The 18,746-nt window shown below is 36.3% G+C and overlaps 3 protein-coding genes and 7 non-coding genes across 10 annotated transcripts; 9 read left to right on the plus strand and 1 right to left on the minus strand.

The window, feature by feature from the left end:
• Nucleotides 1–149: 149 nt before the first annotated feature.
• On the plus strand, nt 150–3,238 carry EMB1923 (embryo defective 1923). The gene is made up of 2 exons (XM_059594728.2): nt 150–574; nt 2,300–3,238. The coding sequence occupies exons 1-2, from the start codon at nt 226–228 to the stop codon at nt 2,995–2,997; spliced, it is 1,047 nt and encodes a 348-aa protein (XP_059450711.2). The 5' UTR covers nt 150–225; the 3' UTR covers nt 2,998–3,238.
• A 1,504-nt stretch (nt 3,239–4,742) lies between these two features.
• Nucleotides 4,743–4,888, plus strand: LOC132183521 (small nucleolar RNA snoR134). The gene has a single exon (XR_009440479.2). It is a non-coding gene; the product is annotated as a small nucleolar RNA snoR134 (small nucleolar RNA).
• Nucleotides 4,889–5,302: 414 nt separating this feature from the next.
• On the plus strand, nt 5,303–5,385 carry LOC132183519 (small nucleolar RNA U36a). The gene has a single exon (XR_009440477.1). It is a non-coding gene; the product is annotated as a small nucleolar RNA U36a (small nucleolar RNA).
• A 75-nt stretch (nt 5,386–5,460) lies between these two features.
• Nucleotides 5,461–5,552, plus strand: LOC132183489 (small nucleolar RNA Z223). The gene has a single exon (XR_009440452.1). It is a non-coding gene; the product is annotated as a small nucleolar RNA Z223 (small nucleolar RNA).
• A 153-nt stretch (nt 5,553–5,705) lies between these two features.
• LOC132183497 (small nucleolar RNA Z278) lies at nt 5,706–5,820 on the plus strand. The gene has a single exon (XR_009440460.1). It is a non-coding gene; the product is annotated as a small nucleolar RNA Z278 (small nucleolar RNA).
• Nucleotides 5,821–5,925: 105 nt separating this feature from the next.
• LOC132183498 (small nucleolar RNA Z278) lies at nt 5,926–6,043 on the plus strand. The gene has a single exon (XR_009440461.2). It is a non-coding gene; the product is annotated as a small nucleolar RNA Z278 (small nucleolar RNA).
• Nucleotides 6,044–6,675: 632 nt separating this feature from the next.
• On the plus strand, nt 6,676–6,781 carry LOC132183513 (small nucleolar RNA snoR97). Its single transcript, XR_009440472.1, has one exon. It is a non-coding gene; the product is annotated as a small nucleolar RNA snoR97 (small nucleolar RNA).
• A 349-nt stretch (nt 6,782–7,130) lies between these two features.
• LOC132183515 (small nucleolar RNA snoR77) lies at nt 7,131–7,253 on the plus strand. The gene has a single exon (XR_009440474.2). It is a non-coding gene; the product is annotated as a small nucleolar RNA snoR77 (small nucleolar RNA).
• A 1,909-nt stretch (nt 7,254–9,162) lies between these two features.
• LOC132181718 (Tetratricopeptide repeat (TPR)-like superfamily protein) lies at nt 9,163–11,463 on the minus strand (the record flags this gene model as incomplete). The annotated part of the gene is made up of 1 exon (XM_059594956.2): nt 9,163–11,463. A coding segment is annotated over one exon (1,338 nt), but the record flags the coding sequence as incomplete, so codon positions are not given.
• Nucleotides 11,464–13,207: 1,744 nt separating this feature from the next.
• LOC132182316 (protein TIC 20-IV, chloroplastic) lies at nt 13,208–16,530 on the plus strand. The gene is made up of 3 exons (XM_059595524.2): nt 13,208–13,411; nt 15,322–15,422; nt 15,834–16,530. The coding sequence occupies exons 1-3, from the start codon at nt 13,314–13,316 to the stop codon at nt 16,490–16,492; spliced, it is 858 nt and encodes a 285-aa protein (XP_059451507.2). The 5' UTR covers nt 13,208–13,313; the 3' UTR covers nt 16,493–16,530.
• The last annotated feature ends 2,216 nt before the right edge of the window (nt 16,531–18,746 follow it).

The following is an 18,746-nucleotide window of genomic DNA, read 5'->3' on the forward strand; positions in this document are numbered from 1 at the left end:
TTGCATTTTTTTAATTTAAAAATGTTTGCCATGTCAATTTAAAAATTTTTCTTTGTTGATTTATTTGACTCTCTAGCACTCCTCAAAATAAATAAAAACGGGTATTGCTCGGACCGATCCCATGGCTATTGAACGGGTCAGGATCCACATTCTCAAAAGCCCAAGTTAGGTACTTTGCTCTATTTCACTGATGACGGCAGAAACCTCCCTCTTCCCAAAGCAACCATGTCAATGGCTGTTCCCACTCTCTCATGTCTAAACCCTTCTCTCAAAATCACTCCATTTTCTTATCTCAGACTCGGAACCCATACCCAAACCATTCCATTTCGCTCTTCACCAACCAAAACCCAGTCTTTTAATCTCAAACCAGGTCAAAATTTTCCTGGGTTTTCCGGGAAAATTCAGGGTTTTGTGTTTGAGAGAAAGTTGACGGTTTGTGCGAGTGCGGGGAATGCCGGTGTTGATGATGATGAAGCTGAGAGAAAGGCTCGAGGAGAGAGTACTATGCCCGAGCGGTTCAGGTATTTGACCAAAGAAGCTCCTGCCGCACCAGTGAGATGGCCTTGGTTTGTCGGTAAATTCTTGCTCTTTCACTTTCTTTCTTTCTGTTTAGTTGGTGAGAAACTATGGGGAAAAATTCATAAAAAAAAAAAAAAAAGTGGGGAAAGAGAAGAAGGTATCTTCAATTGGGTCCAGGACTAGTTCTACGTAACTGGGTCTGATCCATGTATCGAGCTTGCTTTGAGTTTTCTTTTCCATTGTTTATAAAGTTCAGGAAAATACAGCTCGATTTTCATTTTCGTTTTAATATTTTCACTATCTTTCTTAGCTGCCAAACGGAAAATTGGGCTTTCAACTTACGAGAAATGAATGAGAGAGAAAGAAGGAAAAATGTCCAGCGTTGTCGGATAGATTTCCGGGACTTCAAAACATTCAATTCGCGCAGTGTGGCTTTCCGCTTTCAGTGTATGATAATGGTCCAAAGACTAATTTGGGCATCAAAATCCTAGCCAAAAATCTACACTAAGGCGTATCTTGTAGTAACAAATTAGTTTTGTACTATATGAAGGTGTCTTCTCATTAGAGCATTCTCATCGGCTAGCTAGCCATGATGCTAAAATGGGAGTAAAAGGAGCTGCTTCCGGCTCAGCAACATCTGGTGAGCGGCTAACCGTGAGCACCGTGTAGCATTCTCTCTCATTACGGATATAGGTGAAAACAACTGATTTTTTAATCTCTAACATTCTCTCTCATTTCAATTCATTAAAGAATAAAGAAATTCTTAAGAAAGAATATTTAAATGGCATGGTGAAAGTTGATAACTAAAATAGAGTTTTGGATATAGATTCTTCGAAAAAGTTGGTAGTAAAAGTAGAAAGAAGTGATTTTTTTTAGCTTAGATAGAGAGTAAATTTGCTTAGCCGGATGTGAATGTTCATACCCCTTTTTACCAATAATATATCATCACTTCTCATGGTGAATATCTCGAAGATGGAATTCTTTGAGTATCTAGTAAAATTTCAATACTGTAACAGAACATCCCGTGAGCATAAAGAGAATAACAGGGAGACCCGTTGCCAATTCAATCTAGATTGTATGGGAGGAGGTTTGTAACTCATAACTGCATACATTTTGTAGTGATAAAATAAATGTACTTGAACAGATGTTTTTGTGAGGTAAGCTCCTTCTCCAAATTTTCCATTTTGATGGTTCTATTTCCTGCCTATCTTTGTGGAATCATTTGGTGTGAATTCTTTTAAATGCACTAGCACACATGAGGTCACTGTCTTGTTGAATTCTTTTTAGGTGTGAACTCATAGATGCATTCATGAGCGAATTGGGATAAGTTGTCTGTTGCACCTTTCATACTATTCTTCAGAAAATAGTTTTCCTCGTGAATGTAGTCAAAGGGGTGCCAAGCCAGCATTTACATCCTTTCTATTTACTCAGATGGGAGCTGATTTTTTTTTTACAAGTTGATTTTCTTTGCATGACAGAAAAATTATGTGCTGATAGATCAGATAATCTAAGAAAAAGCATATCGGTGCTTCTTGTTTGCTATTAAGGGATGTAACTTGTTCCACTTATGTGTGAACTAGCAGTTGCTAATGGGGAACTTTGTTCGCGTTCTTTTATTTGGTTTCTGCTTTTTTGGAGTTTACTTCTTTTTGTGGGGGGAGAGGCATCTTAACTTCTTTTTACTAGCTCAAATTATTCTTCAAATCTTTTTCCATTTTTTTTTTAAGTACATTGCATATGCTGCTTACTAAAACAGTACTTACTGTCGATTATTGTGCAGCCCTGGCTTTCCTTGTCTATGCATGGAGGGCAGTGTTGTTGGAACTCTCAAACTGGCGAAAGGCTGTACTCGGTATCGTTTCTTTTGTGGGATACCTATTGAAACTTGCCTTGGCTCTTGTATTCCACTTCATTGGCGACCCCATAACTTCTCTGATCAGATTTGTTGAGACTGCTATCTATGCCATTAGAGCATTTTATTCTGGCATAGTGGCATACGCGCCTGTTCCAGAGTTGACCACACTTATCCTACTGGCATCAGCTGTTCTTGCCATTGCAGAAGCCACTGTTCCCAACTCTGTAAACAGCCAACCCCATCTCCTCACAGCAGCTGGCCTAATTGGCTATGCAGCTGTGAGTGGTTTCATCTCTGAGCCATTCTTCTGGACCCTTCTGCTGCTCTTGTATGGTTTCTCAAGGTTTGTTAGAAAGAGAGATGATGTTTCATCTGCATTGCCTGTTGCAGCTGTGCTTGCTGCAGTTGGAGAACCATGGATTAGGGTTTTGGTAATGGCTTCATATCTGGCGCTAGCTATTTCCCACCATTCAAAAAAGCTTTCAGAAGGAAAGGAAGAAGCAAAAGTAGTAACAGCAAATAGGAGGCTTCCTATGCCATTGCTGGGTGCAGCCTTGGCCATTGGAATCCGTCTTGCTGCCAACTGGGCTGGCTACCGGCACTTGACATGGAAGATAGTCTGAGACATGAAAACTAGGTTCTGAGCAAATTAGCCTTTGTATAGCCTGGAGATAGCTCATCGGAGGAGTTGTTTTGGGCTTTTGGCGGCAATCAATCTAATACTTTTTGTAGCATTCTTTCCATGGTGTAGAATAGAATGGATACTATTGTATCATGCTGCTTTGTTTCCCATCTCTCTTCCCAAAGACTACTACAATTTTGGTAACCCAGAAAATTCTAGATATGTCTTGCATTCTCTTCCAATTGAGAAGTTTGCAAATGGCTGTGGCGTACATATTTCGATTTGGAAAATGTTTGGCGGGAATTAAAGCTTTTATACTATCTATCTCCTTACATAAATTTTAATTGTTTTAGAGTTTGTTTAGGATTGTGTTTGAGAAATGGAGTTTTTAAGTCAAAAAGAGCTTTTGGGCAAAAGCTTTATTTTTAAGCTTTTGTCAAAAATGTTTTTTTGACTATTTTTAGGCTTTTTGGACCATTAAAAACATTTTTAATTTTTTTACCAAACAAGTTTTTTTTTTTTTTTTTTAAACGAACTCTTTTTAGGCTTAAAACATTTTTAAGCCCCTCAAACGTAATCTCAAACAAGCCCTTAGAATATTGGTTTCTGTTTTTTTTTTTTTTTTCTTCATCCATAAACTTTAATTGTTTAATGATTAATGATTAAGGTAGTAAGCATAATGTAGACTACTAAATTGGTGGGACGGTCTACATGGCATTGTCATGTCAGTCATAATCAAATTTAATTATTTAATTGTTAATGTGATAGGTGGCACTTATGAATTATGATCATTTTCATTTCATTTGAACGGGTGAATATCAGTTAGTTATATTTGAGATATATTTTTGTCACATCAAAAAGTGAAAAAATAAAAATACTCCTAAAATATAACTAACTGGATCATGTTCCGGTGCTTATATGGTTTTGACCAATAGGATTGAGATTCCCTCATATATTCTAAAATATGAGTCATCCATTTTATCTAACGGTTTAAACAAATGTAGAAGTTTGGGTTACCTAGACAAGTAAATTTGACATATTAAAAACTAAAATTAATTGTCTCGGTAACACGCAAACTTCTGCATTTGTTTAAATCGTTAAATAAAATAGATGACTCAAATTTTAGAATATAAGAATCTCATATTTTAAAAAAATATGAAGGGATCGCAATACAAAATATGAGGGATCTCAATCCTATTATTCTTACAACTTTTATGAAAAAAAATTATCATGTAGTCGTGCCACTTTTAATAACTTATTGACACTTGTTAATATATAATTGGAAAGTATTAAAAAAATTTAGTGACTAACATGACTCTAATCACGTGTCGACACGGATTAACAAATAGTATAAGAGCCGTAGATGTAGCATTATTATAATAAAATAAAATGTCATAGAGACTTGAGCTCTCTCCCAAATTCCCGATAGGGTTGAGCCGGTGTCCCAAAGTTGTCCGTCTTCAATCGAGTGCGCCTCAAGCTTAGATTTTAGGTATAATGGGCCTTACAAAATTCCCAAGCCCAGTTCGGATTAGGTGATTCAATACTTAAACCCGACCGGGTCCAAGAACAAACACCACCGCCGACCCGGATGGAACCCTATGAAGTGATTTCTAGGGTTTCACAAAAGGCCTATATAAGCATACGCAGAGTGCAAGCCTCTCACAACTCACAAATTCAGATCTTCTCTCTATTGTTCTGTACTTCTGTTCATTAGTTTCTCATTGTTTGATTTTTGGATTCTTTCTGCACGATCACTACCCCGGGCTTCTCTGAAAAATCAATGACGATGAAAGCCCCAATGCTCGTGCTAAAGCGACGCCGTCCAGTGTTGCAGTTCAGCCCTTTCTCTGTCTCCACGGCTGAGCTGTGTCAAATCGACGCCAACATCTCTCTATGTCTCTCTAACTATAACAATCGTTTTTACCTTGCCTCGCTACACCTTTAGCTTGTTTTCTCGTTAAAGATAGCGATTTGAGAATAAGGCTAGTCCTCGAGGCAAATAGCGAATCTCCTTTGGCGGTGTCAACGTGGGGGTCTATCTTTTCTCAATAGTTTTGCCTCTAAAAACATCCGCTATAGATTTGTTTGCCTTTTTAACTACTGCTGGTTTTGATTTGTTTGAAAGAACGAAAAAAAAGGGCAAGAGTGGGGAAGGAATTTTCTGGTTTCTCCTTATTTTATGCAAAATCTCAAATCTTTTTATTATATTGATTTCAGGGTTTGTGTTGTTTTATAAGATTTTTTTAAAAGATTTTATTTTTGCAAGTGATGTTGGTGATAGGCTTTCGAATGCTAACAGCAGTTGGCGATGATTAAATATTTATCCGCGCTTCTGAGAGAAATCGATGAAGCATAAAAGGATGGTTGAATTTCTTGATATGAGCCGCCTTTGATTGATCTTTAGTTCAGAAAATACCTTGCTTTAATTTTTAATTTTCTATGAATTGTATAAAGATGGGCAAATTTGCAGTGATGATTAAGTTTCAGCTTTAATGCCAGTTCTGCTTCAGAAAATTCTTGATAGATAGAGCTGTTATATAGTCTGAGCCTATTAAAGTCCCTTTTTCTAAAACTTATTTATGATTGTTGATTGGTTTTAAAGCCTTTGTTGTGAAATTGGTTTTCACCATTGTATGATTTAGTGTGTTTGATTCTGTCATGCTATTTTGGTGTATTATTGTATATTTTGTTTTCTAATTATTAGAATTCCATGATGATTTGTCCACAGTTTGAGATTAGTTAGCTTCAAGCCCCTGTTTTCAGGGAGAACCTACTTGAGGCTGCTAAATCATAATATGAACTTACTGGACCGTTCTGAGATTTTTGTGAACATTCTTTTTGCTTGTTCATGTTTTGTTTTCAAGAAATGTGTTTTCAATCTTGGGTAAATTTTATTTCATAGGGTTGGTGACGATTCTTTTAAATTGCTGTTGATGATTCGATCCAACTTATTTGAGGTGTTGTGGAGCCAAGCCCTTGCTTTGCAAGGGGAACCTACTTGAGGAAGCAACGTTTCACATGAAATTAATGGATTTAACTGAGGCTATAATTATATGTGAAATTGTTTATTTCTTTTATGGCATGTGTTAGCATTTGGGGCTGTGTTCTATTTACTACACGTTTTAGCGCTAGTTGTAAATTTGTTTTTTAGTAATGATGTTTTATGCTTTTAAAGATTTGGTGCTCTGTAGCTGGCCAATGATGGTTTCAATCCAACTTGTTTGAGGGCTGCCAGACCCAAGACCCTGTCTTTCAGGGAGAACCTACTTGGATAATCTGCGGTTTCCTATGACAGCAATTGTGAAAACTGAGACAGTTCTGAACTGCCTTCTTTGTCTGCTTTCAATCTTAAGTAGTACATCTTTGTGTCCCTGAACATTGTTGTCATATTGAGTATGGAAGTGTAAATGATTTGTATGCAACTTTAAGGATATTAATTAGGATGCTGTGAAATGTTCTCTTTTCACTTATTGTTATTGGAGCTTTACATTTATATGGGACTCTTAGCTTCATATATATAATGAGAATTCAGTGATTGGCAAGAAAATGTATGTTCTTATTCATAACTTGATGAATATTTTAGTTTTCAGACAGATTGAGGATTGTGTTTAATAAAATCATTATTCATGAAAAAAATATAAATTTTTATTTCTCGAGTTTTACTATACTCTTTACCCTTTTCTAGTGGGTGTAGGGTCTGAAAAACTCGTACATTGTGTGTCGTCATCAGCTTTTTCTCTTGTAATTCCACGAGATTTGAGTTAAATAACGTCACAACATCCCCAATTTCCATTTCAAAACCTGTATAGCTTAGGTTTCTGTTGCCAATATTTCTTTTAATCCATAAAAATGTGTTCGATAATGGGGCTTGAGTTTGGCTCTTTGGCTAGCAAAACAGTGCCTTAGAGATGAATATAGCCCCTATACTCAACTTTCATCACCCTTTCACCCTATCCGCTATGAATTTCATTTTCGGTGTAGCGGATCGCTTTGATTCGGCTGATACATTTGATAGATCTTATTCATAACGTAGGGTATGCAGTTCTTTACTATCAAATATTATTGTTTTAATTTTTTATTATTCGTACGATTTTTTTTTTTTTTTTTTTTTTTTTTTTCGAGTAGTTATTCAGGCAGCCTCTTTGCAAGTTGTAATGGTAAAGAAGGTGTTAAACTGCTCGTAAATTAATGTCTTTTGCTCTTCAGACTTGCTGAGACTATCTCTGAAGCTGGTCTAGTAAGCTCAAGTACATTCTTTTATCAAATGTACACTCCGAATCAAACTTCTTTTTGTACTGTGGTTTGTTTGCAGATCCTCACTTTTTGTCTTGGAAGAGCTTTGGATGGAGTGCAAGGTTTTATTGAAGATTGTTCCAAACAAGTGTTTCTTGCTATTTCGTTTATTTCCCATTTGTATTCAATGTTGTTTTGGTTGATTTAGCGAATCCAATGTTGTTTTGCTCTATTGTTTTCTACTAATAAAGCAAATGTGTTATGAAAATTTATGTCCATTCCACTGCCTCGGGTGTTAGCGTCCGATTCCTTATGGTAAAATGAAATCTGATGGTAAAACAATGCAAATGGTGCTTGAAAAATCGTTATAATGAGGATAGCAGAAGTTTCAGATTTTGGATGACTAGTTATGATTTAGATAGCGATTTGTACGAAGCAGCGTCTTTGCCTGCACAGCCGTCATGGTGGTGCTCAGTAATGTTGGGACAAAGATAATCGTATACTTTAAATATTTGATGGGACTTTTAAAATTATTATAGATATTATAAATAAAGAATTAAAGAGAATTATGTAAATGGTTACGGAGCGAATAGATACCATTTTTATTAAAGGAAAATTATTTCATTTTCATTAATTGATGTAGGATTACGAGCGTAAAGTTTGTATATCATAGAACAAAAACTTTAAAAAATTCATAATCGAAGTTACAAGGTTACAAGTTATAGATACATACATAATAATCTGAAGTTTATGACATCAAAATTCCCTAACTCATGACTAATCTTTAGTAGTAACAAGTTTGTTCTAAACAGACTTAATCTGATACATAGGTAGCAACACTCTTGTCTCATCCTTCTCGACTCGCAAGCCCAGGTCAAGACCACAAAATACAAGGAAAAATAAAATAAAATAAAAAAGTGTTGTGGTTGCCGGAATTAGAAACTGCAGGTGCTGTTGGAAGCGGGCGAGGCTGGTGCGTGTGGTGGAGGGGCGCATGTCGAGGTGGATCTGACATAGCGACGTAGATCGAGTTTTGAAACAGTCCGATTCAAGAGCCTCATCAACCCTGAAAAAAGACATAGCAAAAATGATAGACGGCACAGTAAAAAGAAAAGGGAGGGGGTGGGGGAGGGGGGGAATGAGCCGGGGAAGGGAGGGGGGGTTGTTCTCCTCCTACGCAGCATGACGCTCTCTGCTAGGGTAACAATTCTCAAAATTAATACAAAATTGGGTGAACTTTTAATGCCCGAATAGATAACATTTGAGAAAGCAAGAAGTAACTTTGTTCTTTAAATTTGGATAAAAAAATTTAGGAAATCCAATGCTTGTGCTTTTAGTCAATTTTGAATAATTTTAAATAATTTGAAAAATGATATGGCTAGAAAAATGGCAAATCCTGTAAAAATAATGGGCCGTCTTGGCAAATCTGGTGGTAACATATACCATCATGGTGCTTTTATATAGTTGTCATGTTCGTAGAATTGCCAATCCAATTTACATAAGAAAGGAAAAGATAGTTGTTATAAAAGTTATTATAGTATAAGTTGGCTATCAAACCTTGATAATTACAGCTCGAATACTTCATGAATTTAGCACTTGAAAGACTTCCCTCCTCTACAAGTATCGTTGTTGGAGAAGTTTGTCACCATTGCTCTAATTGGCCATTATTAGAATAAATCTTGTTTTGATACCAGCTGATGTAACGAAAAACTAAAGTAACTAACCAAAGAGCAGTCTTTGATTCTGCAAGTTGAATCGTCTTCGCCTTCTACCCAAAGATGAGTGGATCCACCGATCAATAAAAGAGATGAGATGGTCTACCCATTTTTACACATGAAAAATTCAAGGTGTTTGATTTCTGTATTTTTGTTTGCGGTATTCAATTTGAGTTTGTCGCTATTTTTAAATACATTACAAATAATTCAAAATGCAAAACATTTTTAAGAAACTGACTTCTTACCCCAATCTGGTCGAGGTAGCCAAGAAGTCAACCACAATTGGAGTGGCGGCATAATCACAATATTATGTGTACTTTACATGAAACAATTTCTCAAATGTGAACCTCACCATAATACACTTCCAAAAATACTTTCTCACCTTTTTGTCATGAGAACACTTTCAAACCAAAATCAAAACTCCTGCCCAAATACATCTACAAAATTAACCTTACAATCCTGAGCTTTCATGCCTGGCTTTCGATCTTACTGATCTGACATTGTTACTTGTATATTTTGTTGCTTGTTCTTAGTTCAGGATATCTCCTTTTCTAAGAAGCTTTCTACTAACTTGAGGGTCCTCTTTTGGAGCCTTTCTGTTCAACTGAGGATCAGGAGAATGGTAAGCTATAAATGAATACGTCAAACAGAGTATGCCTTTCAAGGAAGAATATCACTCTCACATGCATTGAAATCCACTACCATCAAGATTTCACAGATGATATAATGCCGCAAAGTAGGACCATTGTAGTGATGGCTTCAGCTCTTTTGCATGACTTGATCAAAGCGGAGCCCCTTTTGATGACTTTCCAAGAAATGTATCACACATCTTCATCCATATTTAGTACAATTGTCATACAATTAGAATGATGTGAAATCTTGATGATATAATGCCATAAAATAGGACCATTGTAGTGATGACTTTAGCTATTTCTGCATGATTAGATCAAATAGAGCCCCTTTTGATCACCGTCCAACAAAATGTGTTACACATCTTTATCCATCTTCTTCTCAAGAAAATAGTAATGATATTTAATAGATTGCTATATGACTATCATATAACTGTCATGACATGACATAAAATCATTGCCACATTATCAAAGTTGCATGGTAGTTGTATAATAGTCTACTAAATAACACTATTCACGAGAGAAAAAATGGTTTAAAATTCACTAATATCAATCCTGAAATACTACCCAGCTACTGCCGGGGGCAGCCTTCACTCCCCTCTCCTTCATTTCCCTTCTCATTTTTTCAGCTTCCTCATGTCTCCCTAGACTAGCATATATTCCAGCCAACAGTACATAGTTGGCAGGATTATCAGGTTCAATCTGGGACAAAGCTTTACCTGCAATCTCTGCCAGCTCCGGCTCTCCATAAGTCCGACATGCCCCGAGAAGAGCACCCCAAGCTTTTGCTGTCACCTTTACCGGCATTTCTCGGATTACATGATATGCCTCATGTAATCTCCCAGCTCTGCTCAACACATCAACTAAACACGAGAAGTGATCACTACTTGCTTCCACGCCATAATCTGTAAGCATTCGAGCAAAGTAATCCAATGCTTCATCAGCTAATCCTGCATGGCTACAAGCTTTCAGTACGCCCAGAAAAGTGATCTCATCAGGCTGCACTTTTGCCAATTCCATCTCATGAAAAGTGTCCAGCGCAGTTCTTGCTTCCCCATGTAGTGCGTATGCTGATATTAAGCTGCTCCATGCAACAACATCTCTTTCCCGCATACCCCAAAACACATTATGCGCATTTACAAGACACCCAGATCGCCCATAGGCCTCCACCATGCCACTACTCAGCTGGAGATGCGCGTCAATATCATTTCTAATTGCATAACCATGAATTTCCTTGATCAAATTCAAAGCCGCTACACCTAAGCAAGCGGGTAATAGAGCAAGAAGCGTTATTACATTTGGCTTCAACCCCATTTCCTTCATTCGCCGATAAAACGCAATCGCCTTAAACGACCCATCGTCCAAACCTGCCAAACCCGCTACGATTGAATTATAAGTTGACACATTGGGCACAACATCCATGACTTCAAATAACTTCAAAGCATCAGGAACACAACCAGAATGTGTATAGGTCGATATCATAGCATTCCACACAACAACATTTCGGTGAGGACTTTCATCGAACAACTGGCGCGACGGAAAAATCGAGACGCATTTGCCGTACATGTGGAGGAGAGCGCAGGCGACAAATGGGTTTGAGAGAAAGGAGGCTTTGGCAACATGGGCGTGGATAGCGGTGCCGAGTTGCGGGCGGTGGATTGCTGCACAAGACTTGAGGACGAGGGAGAAGACATGGGCGTCGAGAGGAAGGGCAAGGGAGGCTTGGATGTGGTGGAAAAGAGCAAGGGCTTCATCGTGACGAGCTTGGCTGACGTGCGACGACAAGCGCTTGGTGAAGGAAAGGAGGCGCTGAAAGTTGGTGGCGGAGGAGCCCCCAATGCTCCTCCGCAATGCTCGTTCTAAAACGACGACGTCCAGTGTTGCAGTTCAACCCTTTCTCTGTCTCCACACGCGCGCCTGATCTGTTTCAAATCGACGCCAACGTCCCTCTACGTCTTTTTAAATATAAATGCTGTCGTTTTTGTCTTGCCTGGCTATAGATTTGTTATCTTTAGAAAGAAAAAACAGGAATTTTTCTTGTTTCTCCTTATATAGGATTATAGGAACCAAAATTTGAATCTTTTTAGTACATTGGTTTCTGGGTTTGTCTTTTTTTATATATATATATTTTTTTTGAAAGTGATTGGCGATGATTAAATATTTAATTTTTGATTATGTCGTGCTATTTGGGTGTATTATTTTATATTTTGCTGGCTAATTAGCAGAAGTCAATGATGATTTGACCCTTTCAGGGAGAACCTACTTGAGATTCTAGTCAACTTTTTTTCTTTCTTGTTTATGTTTTGTTTTCAAGAAATGAGTTATGAGTTTGTGTTTCTCAATCTTGGGTCAATTGCTTTTTCATAGTTTTTGTGATGATTCTTTTAAAATGCTGTTGATGATTTGGAGCCAAGCCCTTGCTTTGCAGTTTGCAGGGGGGAACCTAGCTAGTTGGTTAATCTGCAGTTTCCTATGACAGCAACTGTGAAAACTGAGACAGTTTCTGAACTGAACTGCCTTCCTCTTTGTCAGCTTTGAATCTTAAGTAGTGCTTAGAACATGCCAATTGATTTGATTCTTTTATCTGTATAGCTTTGGTTTCTTCAAAAAAACCATCCAATTTTTTCACATTTATACTTTTTATAACCCTTTTCCATGGTTTTTTTTTTTTTTTTTTACATGTCCGCACAAGAGGAGAAGGAGAATTCGAACTAGTGACCTTCACTTCATTAAGCGTGATTCCAGTCAATTGAACTATCTATTGAGAACACCCTTTTTCATGTTGTTTAAAGGGGTTTGCATGCTCACAACTGTTTGTAGATATCATCAATAGTACATTTTAAAATCTTTATTTTAATTGAACTTTTGAAATCAAAATTCCAAACGAACTCTGAATGTTTATGTTAGAGATTGTAGTAAAAAAATTAGTAGTTAAAATACATAAAATTGTATTTTAAGTAATAAAAATGAGTATCATTGTACTAGTTCAATCAGTTGAAGTTCACTCCAATGAAAATTATTATTTCCTTTTTCTCCCCTCCCTTGTATAAACATGTAAAAAAAAAAAAAAAAAAAAATCTCTAAATGATGCTACTCTTATCGTACGAGTTCCCAATTTATTTTTTTCGTTTTTGGCAAGAAATTTGTTAAAGACGGAGAGAAGTCGTGGTCAAAATCAGCGACTTCAAATACACGGCAAGAAATTAGTCGTGTATTCTGGAACCTTCTACTGGGGTCGGTGTGCAAATCTTAGCACATAAAAAAAAAAAAAAAAAAAAAAGGCACCCAATATTTATCACAAATCCTTTTGCAGTCTCAAGTATTTATTTATTTATTTTTTTAAATCTCAGCTAATTACCCTTTAAATTTTATTTTTAAAAGGCGTATCTTTCAGAAAAAAATTAGCTAAGGGCTTATTCTGATCGCCACCCACCGGCCACCGCCACACGAGATTGAAATAAAACAGCGAAAGTAATATCCAGCGGATCAGCAACTCCAAACAAAAAAATACCCGAAAAACTACTTTTCAACTTTCACGGCCCATCACAAGTAAATAAAGCAACAATCACCCTGTAAAAAGTGTTTTACCAAACAAGCCCTCAGATTTCTAGAAGTACTCCTTTCTCTCTCTCTCTTTCTTTCTCTCTCTCTCATATATTCCATTCATTCTTGCATGAGAAGCAAACGGCGCTGGTTCCAAGAGTCGTTTTTTCGAGAGTTTTCGATACCCACCAGCCATGCCCGCTTTCCCCGCCGTCGCGGCTTGTCCTTCCACCAGCTCGCGCCTCCTCGTCCAGCCTCCGCATCCTCTCGCCTCTGCCGCCGTTGGCTATCGGTAACGCTTATTTCTTTTCCTTCTAGTTTTAGAAGAAGAAAAAAATGGAAACAAACGCTAGAGTGAAAAACAATGAAAATTAGACGCTTAAAATCGTGAATACCCATTTGTTATTTTTCAGTTTCCTTTGCACCCTTTTGTTGTTCCGAGCGTCATATGTGTTTTCACAAAAGATTTCAGATTTTGTTGGTGGAAATGAAGGAATGATGAGGAATACGTAGGTATAATAGTTAGTTGTTGGGTGGTTTGGTTTTGTCTGCATAATTTTACGTTCGTGTAGTTTTTCTCTTTTCCCGTATTCGGAGAAGTGCAATTGGCATCGTTAAGATCGTGTTCTAAACATCCAGTGGAAGTTTTGGTAAACATGTAAAGTAAAAACCTTTTGCTAAGAAGTTATTGGGGTATATACTTTAATTTGTGAAACAGCAAGTTGGCTGACAGCAGATTTGATTGGAAGCTAGATACTAACAAAAATTCACAAAAAATAAATAAAAAAATAAAAAAATAGGCTGTATCATATCAGTAATCACTACCAATATATCGACATCTTCTGATGCAGAACGAAGATATGTTTTGAAAATTTTGTTGTCTGCAGAACTATGATTTGAATTATTAGTTCTTCTATTTTGATTGTATATATGGAAGGTGTGTGTGTGTGTTTCTATATATATAAATTTGTGTTGATTGAAAGAATTGCTTTCATTGGTTTGAGATTTTTCAAGAACATCCTGTCAAATATGATGTCATGGAGTTTTCACGGTATAAGAGAAATAAATGATAATATATTGGTATATGATCTTTTATTTTTTTATAAGTAATTGGCCCCAAGGGAGGGGGAGGGAGAAAGGGAGATTCGAACTAGTATTGGTATATGATCTAAATGGTGCTTTAGAGACAATTAGAGGTACTTTCATTTTTCCTAAATAAATTAAGAGGGTCAATTTTTATTTTTATTTTTGCTTGTTTCTTTTTTCTGGCTTTGTGTGATGTAGTTTATAAATAATATGGTCAGAAATATGTTAAAATCAAGCAACCTGACCATATTGCAGACTGCTGAGGTTTGGAGGAATTGAGGAAACAAGAAAAGAAAATCTAAAGGATGGAAGGAAATTTAGGTTGTTTGATGGGTTGTGGTTACAATTTTTCTTATTTTGAGTCGGATTTTCAGAAATTTGGGTTTTGGTTGCAAATCAAATCCAATTTAGATTTTTTTATGGTTTGCACTATTGATTATCATGGTACAATCCAAGTCCCACCGGGTGCGTGTAACTTACCATTAAACAAATCATCATGATGCAATAGAATTAAATTTGGGCATGTCATTTGGCAGTCTTTGCTATTGCTTGTAATATGCAGGAGCGTCTTACATGCTGAGGCTTTCACTATTCTAATGTCTATTGCCAATGAGCGGTCTATATTTCCAAGGTTGAAGAGCCTTATATATCTATCACATAGCTTGATGTTGCTAAAAGATAATCAGAGTGTCTTGTTCAGAAGGGATTATTACTTGGATAAGTAGTATTTTGCTTTGTAAAATTGCATACTAATGCATATGATGCTGGAATTTTCTATAGGGACCTTTTTTTTGTCGGTTGTTTGTTTGATCTTTGGTTGTTTATTCATTTCTATTCGTTTTAGCTAAGTATTCATACTTAAGGGGGGAAAATGTAGACACAAGTGAAGGAGCTGTACTATTGTGTGTGTGTGTGTGTGTGCGCGCAGAGATAAGACATAATTGTCCCCGAGTTTTCACAAATCCCTCCTTTTGCTAGGTTTCAGATAGCATTCTATAAAACTTTAACTAATTCCAGGAGGGAAAAGCGGTCTAATAGGAAATAGGAGGGTCTCTTTCTATAGAGAATGAATTTTTATGTTGTCATTCTCATGCTGCTGTTGGTCTTTAACACCAGGAATAAATATACAACACTAGAAAGATGTTGGTCTTTAACCCAGACCTGGACAGCACATAAGCCCTTGGCTCGTCCCGGAGTTGTTGCATGCAGATCTAAAGGTATATTAATTTCCCTCTCTCTCTCTAGATAGATTTGTTTGTTAAAGTTAAATAATTGTGGCAGTCTTTGGTTCTTGGGTACAGAAAGTTAGGCTCTAGGGACTAGTCTGGAACCAATTTATTGTTAGTGGCACAATAAACTTGGTGTATAGAACTAATAGTATGACTTTGCATTGGGAACTGGCTTTTGACAACCCTCCCCTGTTCTTTTCTTTTGCTGTCTCCCTGCAGAAGTGCTATTTCATTGAGAAAGAAAGGGTCGCTCGCCTGCCTAATTTGTCTCATACTATTCATATCTTCTGCTAATATGGCATGTCAAATTATAATTATCAAGAAGTATCTTAGTGATTGAATAGATCAACATCCCAAAGATCATCTATACTTTCTAATTCCCAATTGTATAATCTGCAGGAAAGTCATTCCCATGCCTTTCTGCTACACCATCTCCGTTTTTAGGTGGGGATCAAGGTGGCCTGTTGCGCAGAATTCCTATGCTGCCAAGACAAAGCAAATCTCTAATGCCTGTGCAAGCATCCGCGGATAATCCCTTCAGTGTTCGCATCCCGACAATAGATGAGAAGCCAGTATGGTGGTGGAGGATTTTGGCCTGTCTTCCGTATCTTTTAGCTTTGCAGATGTCTGAGACAGCGTATTATGTCCAACCCTTCCTTGAACGCTACGAATTCCTCGAGAGTTTGTTTTATTATATCCCAGGAGCAGTTCATAGATTACCTTGGTGGTTCCAGTTTGCACATTTCTACGTTGCCTACTTAGGAGTGGTGCAGAGTGACAAATGGCCTCACTATTTACGATTCCATGTAGCCATGGGCTTTCTACTAGAATCGGCCCTGCTGGTGGTGGTGCAGTCAAGCAATCTCATGCCACTTATACACTTTCAAGGTACTTTTGGGTTATACTACTGGGCAGCTGTGGGATTCATGTATATTGTGATGGTGTTGGAGTGTGTAAGGTGTGCTCTTGCTGGTAGGTATGTTAAACTCCCTTTGATTAGTGATAGTGCATTTATCCATAGTCTTTTTAGAGTGAGGGGATACCATCGGCCTATATAGTCAGTGGTATCAAGTCCCCCATTGTGTAGCCCCATGTCTCTTTCACAAGAAAAAGGGGTAGAAAAAGAACAGGGAAAAAAAGAAAGAGAAAAGAAAGATGTTCAAGTGTTGGTGTCAACATTCGTTCTTTGTATTTTCATGTTGGTTTGTTCTTGAGTAGAAAATTTTGATGAACAATAAGTGATGGTTGATGATGGTGCAATATATATAAATGTCTTTGCAACTATGAGAATTTCAGCTTGATGATTATTTCAGAAAGAATAATGATATTTAGTAAACATAGAGACGGCATGTTGAAGCTAACAAGATAAAAGTTTGAGTGACATGCTTGTACTTGCTTGCTTCCCTTTGTGTGAAGATTTCATTCGCTCATTACCGTGGCTTCGTTTGGCATTTGCCTGTTGCTGTTTGGTAGCTTGTTACTGTAATGAAAATTGATTGATGTGAAAAAAAAAAAAAAAAAAAAAAAAAAAAAGGTAAGAATATTTGGTATAGAAAAATGAAAAAAATTTGTTTTTTGTGATTTTTTATTTATTTGAATAATAGTAAAAATTGATTGATAGGACATAAAAAATGAGAATATTTGGAATTTAAATTTTGTTTGAGAATAGTAATTGTCTGTGTTTAAATTCGCAGGCCGTTGCCAAACACATGTTTCTATTTACTAAAGAATAATATTTTATATATTTCTACTTTTTCACACCTATTTTTTACACACTTTTGATGATTTTTTATTGAATTTTTATTTGATGGTGATTTTAAAAGTCACTTGAGAGTATATTAAAATAGATATAAAAAAGTAAAAGTTTGCAGCATTATTTTTTAACAAATAAAGACAATATAAACATAAGGTGATGGATGATGACATACGGTTTATTTTATTTTTTTATTTTTTGTGAAAAATAAAATTTATATATTTCATATGAACACTTAAGAGTTGGAGAAGCTTCTTGAAATTACAGCAAAGCAAATCCAGTAATGGACAGTGCATGTCTCCAAGGTTTCTGAGACGTGCAGAAACCTCCATTATATTATAATGGCAGTGACTGTTTGATATCAATTAATTAATTTCACTTCGGGAAAGAGCGAAACAGGTAAGGCAAATGGAATTAAATTCTCTCTTGGAGTATTAGACGGATCCAAAATGTTAGTAATTTAGAAAAAATTTACTCTGCTGCAAATAAATTTTAGACTCTCCGCGCCACTTAAATTGAATTTCATATGGACGGTTTACAATACCTGTTTTAAATTGTTCTAGTTACTCTCAGCCTGCTGATGAAGCTAAAGTATTATTTAATTTATGTGGAGGTAGCGTTTTACATAAGTCTGAGATTTATTTAATAGGGATAAGTACACGAAATAGCCCTGTCTTGAAAGAGTTGCTCATCATAAAAATTAAAAAAAAAAAAATTGTCTAAATTGCTAGCTCATTGTTGTGGATTTCAATTCATATTTGGAAGTTGTGTCACCTAGATATTGAAATCTCTAACAATTATCTATCCAAATTGCTTGTGAAAGAGTTTATACTGTGGTGTACTCACTTGTCTAGACAGGTGTTCAAAATTTATTTGGACATGTAAGTTCATATAGACTTTCTTACTATTTGGATAGCTGGATAACTAATTATTTGGATTTATCCAAATTGTGTGGATCCCAATAGGATAATTTCTCCCCCCAATTAGTTTTTCCTACAAGTTCTTATGCAAAGATATCCTTCAAACAAACTGTAAACGGTTTTTTCTTTTTCTTTTTTCTTTATAAAAAAATTAGGAGAAACTTCACTTTACTGCCTAAACTTCCATCCGATTTTACAAACCTACCATGAACTTCCAAATCTCTCACTTTGGACCCCTGAACTTTGAATTGCTCTCAATTAAGACCCTTCCATCAATTTTAACCGTTAAAATTATAAAAAAAGACCAAAATATCCATGATTTTTTTTTATAAAAAAACATTTTGGAAGTTGAAATTTTCAAAAGTTAAGGGTATAAACGTTATATAATGTTTAAAATTTGACGGAGGAGTCCACATTGAGGGAAATTCAAAGTTTAGAGGTCTAAAGTAAGAGATTTGGAAGTTTAGAGGGGTTTGTAAAATCGAGTGAAAGTTTAGGGGGCCAAAGTGAAATTTTTCCAAAAAGTTACTTGGGTTTTAAAAAGTACTTTTCAAATTTATCAAATTGATACTTCAATCCATAACCTTTCAAGGATTATGGATTGAAGTCTAAGATGACTTTTTATACACATGGCAAAAA

Source organism: Corylus avellana, chromosome 5, assembly GCF_965113065.1.
Source record: "Corylus avellana chromosome 5, dhCorAvel1.hap1.2, whole genome shotgun sequence".
Classification (NCBI taxonomy): domain Eukaryota; kingdom Viridiplantae; phylum Streptophyta; class Magnoliopsida; order Fagales; family Betulaceae; genus Corylus; species Corylus avellana.

Excerpts from the sequence above, each read along its gene's own strand:
- EMB1923 (XM_059594728.2), top strand. The coding sequence starts at position 226 with ATGTCAATGGCTGTTCCCACTCTCTCATGTCTAAACCCTTCTCTCAAA. Across the intron at positions 575-2,299 it reads GAGATGGCCTTGGTTTGTCG|CCCTGGCTTTCCTTGTCTAT; the intron begins GTAAATTCTTGC and ends ATTATTGTGCAG.
- LOC132182316 (XM_059595524.2), top strand. The coding sequence starts at position 13,314 with ATGCCCGCTTTCCCCGCCGTCGCGGCTTGTCCTTCCACCAGCTCGCGC. Across the intron at positions 13,412-15,321 it reads TCTGCCGCCGTTGGCTATCG|GAATAAATATACAACACTAG; the intron begins GTAACGCTTATT and ends CTTTAACACCAG. Across the intron at positions 15,423-15,833 it reads TGTTGCATGCAGATCTAAAG|GAAAGTCATTCCCATGCCTT; the intron begins GTATATTAATTT and ends TATAATCTGCAG.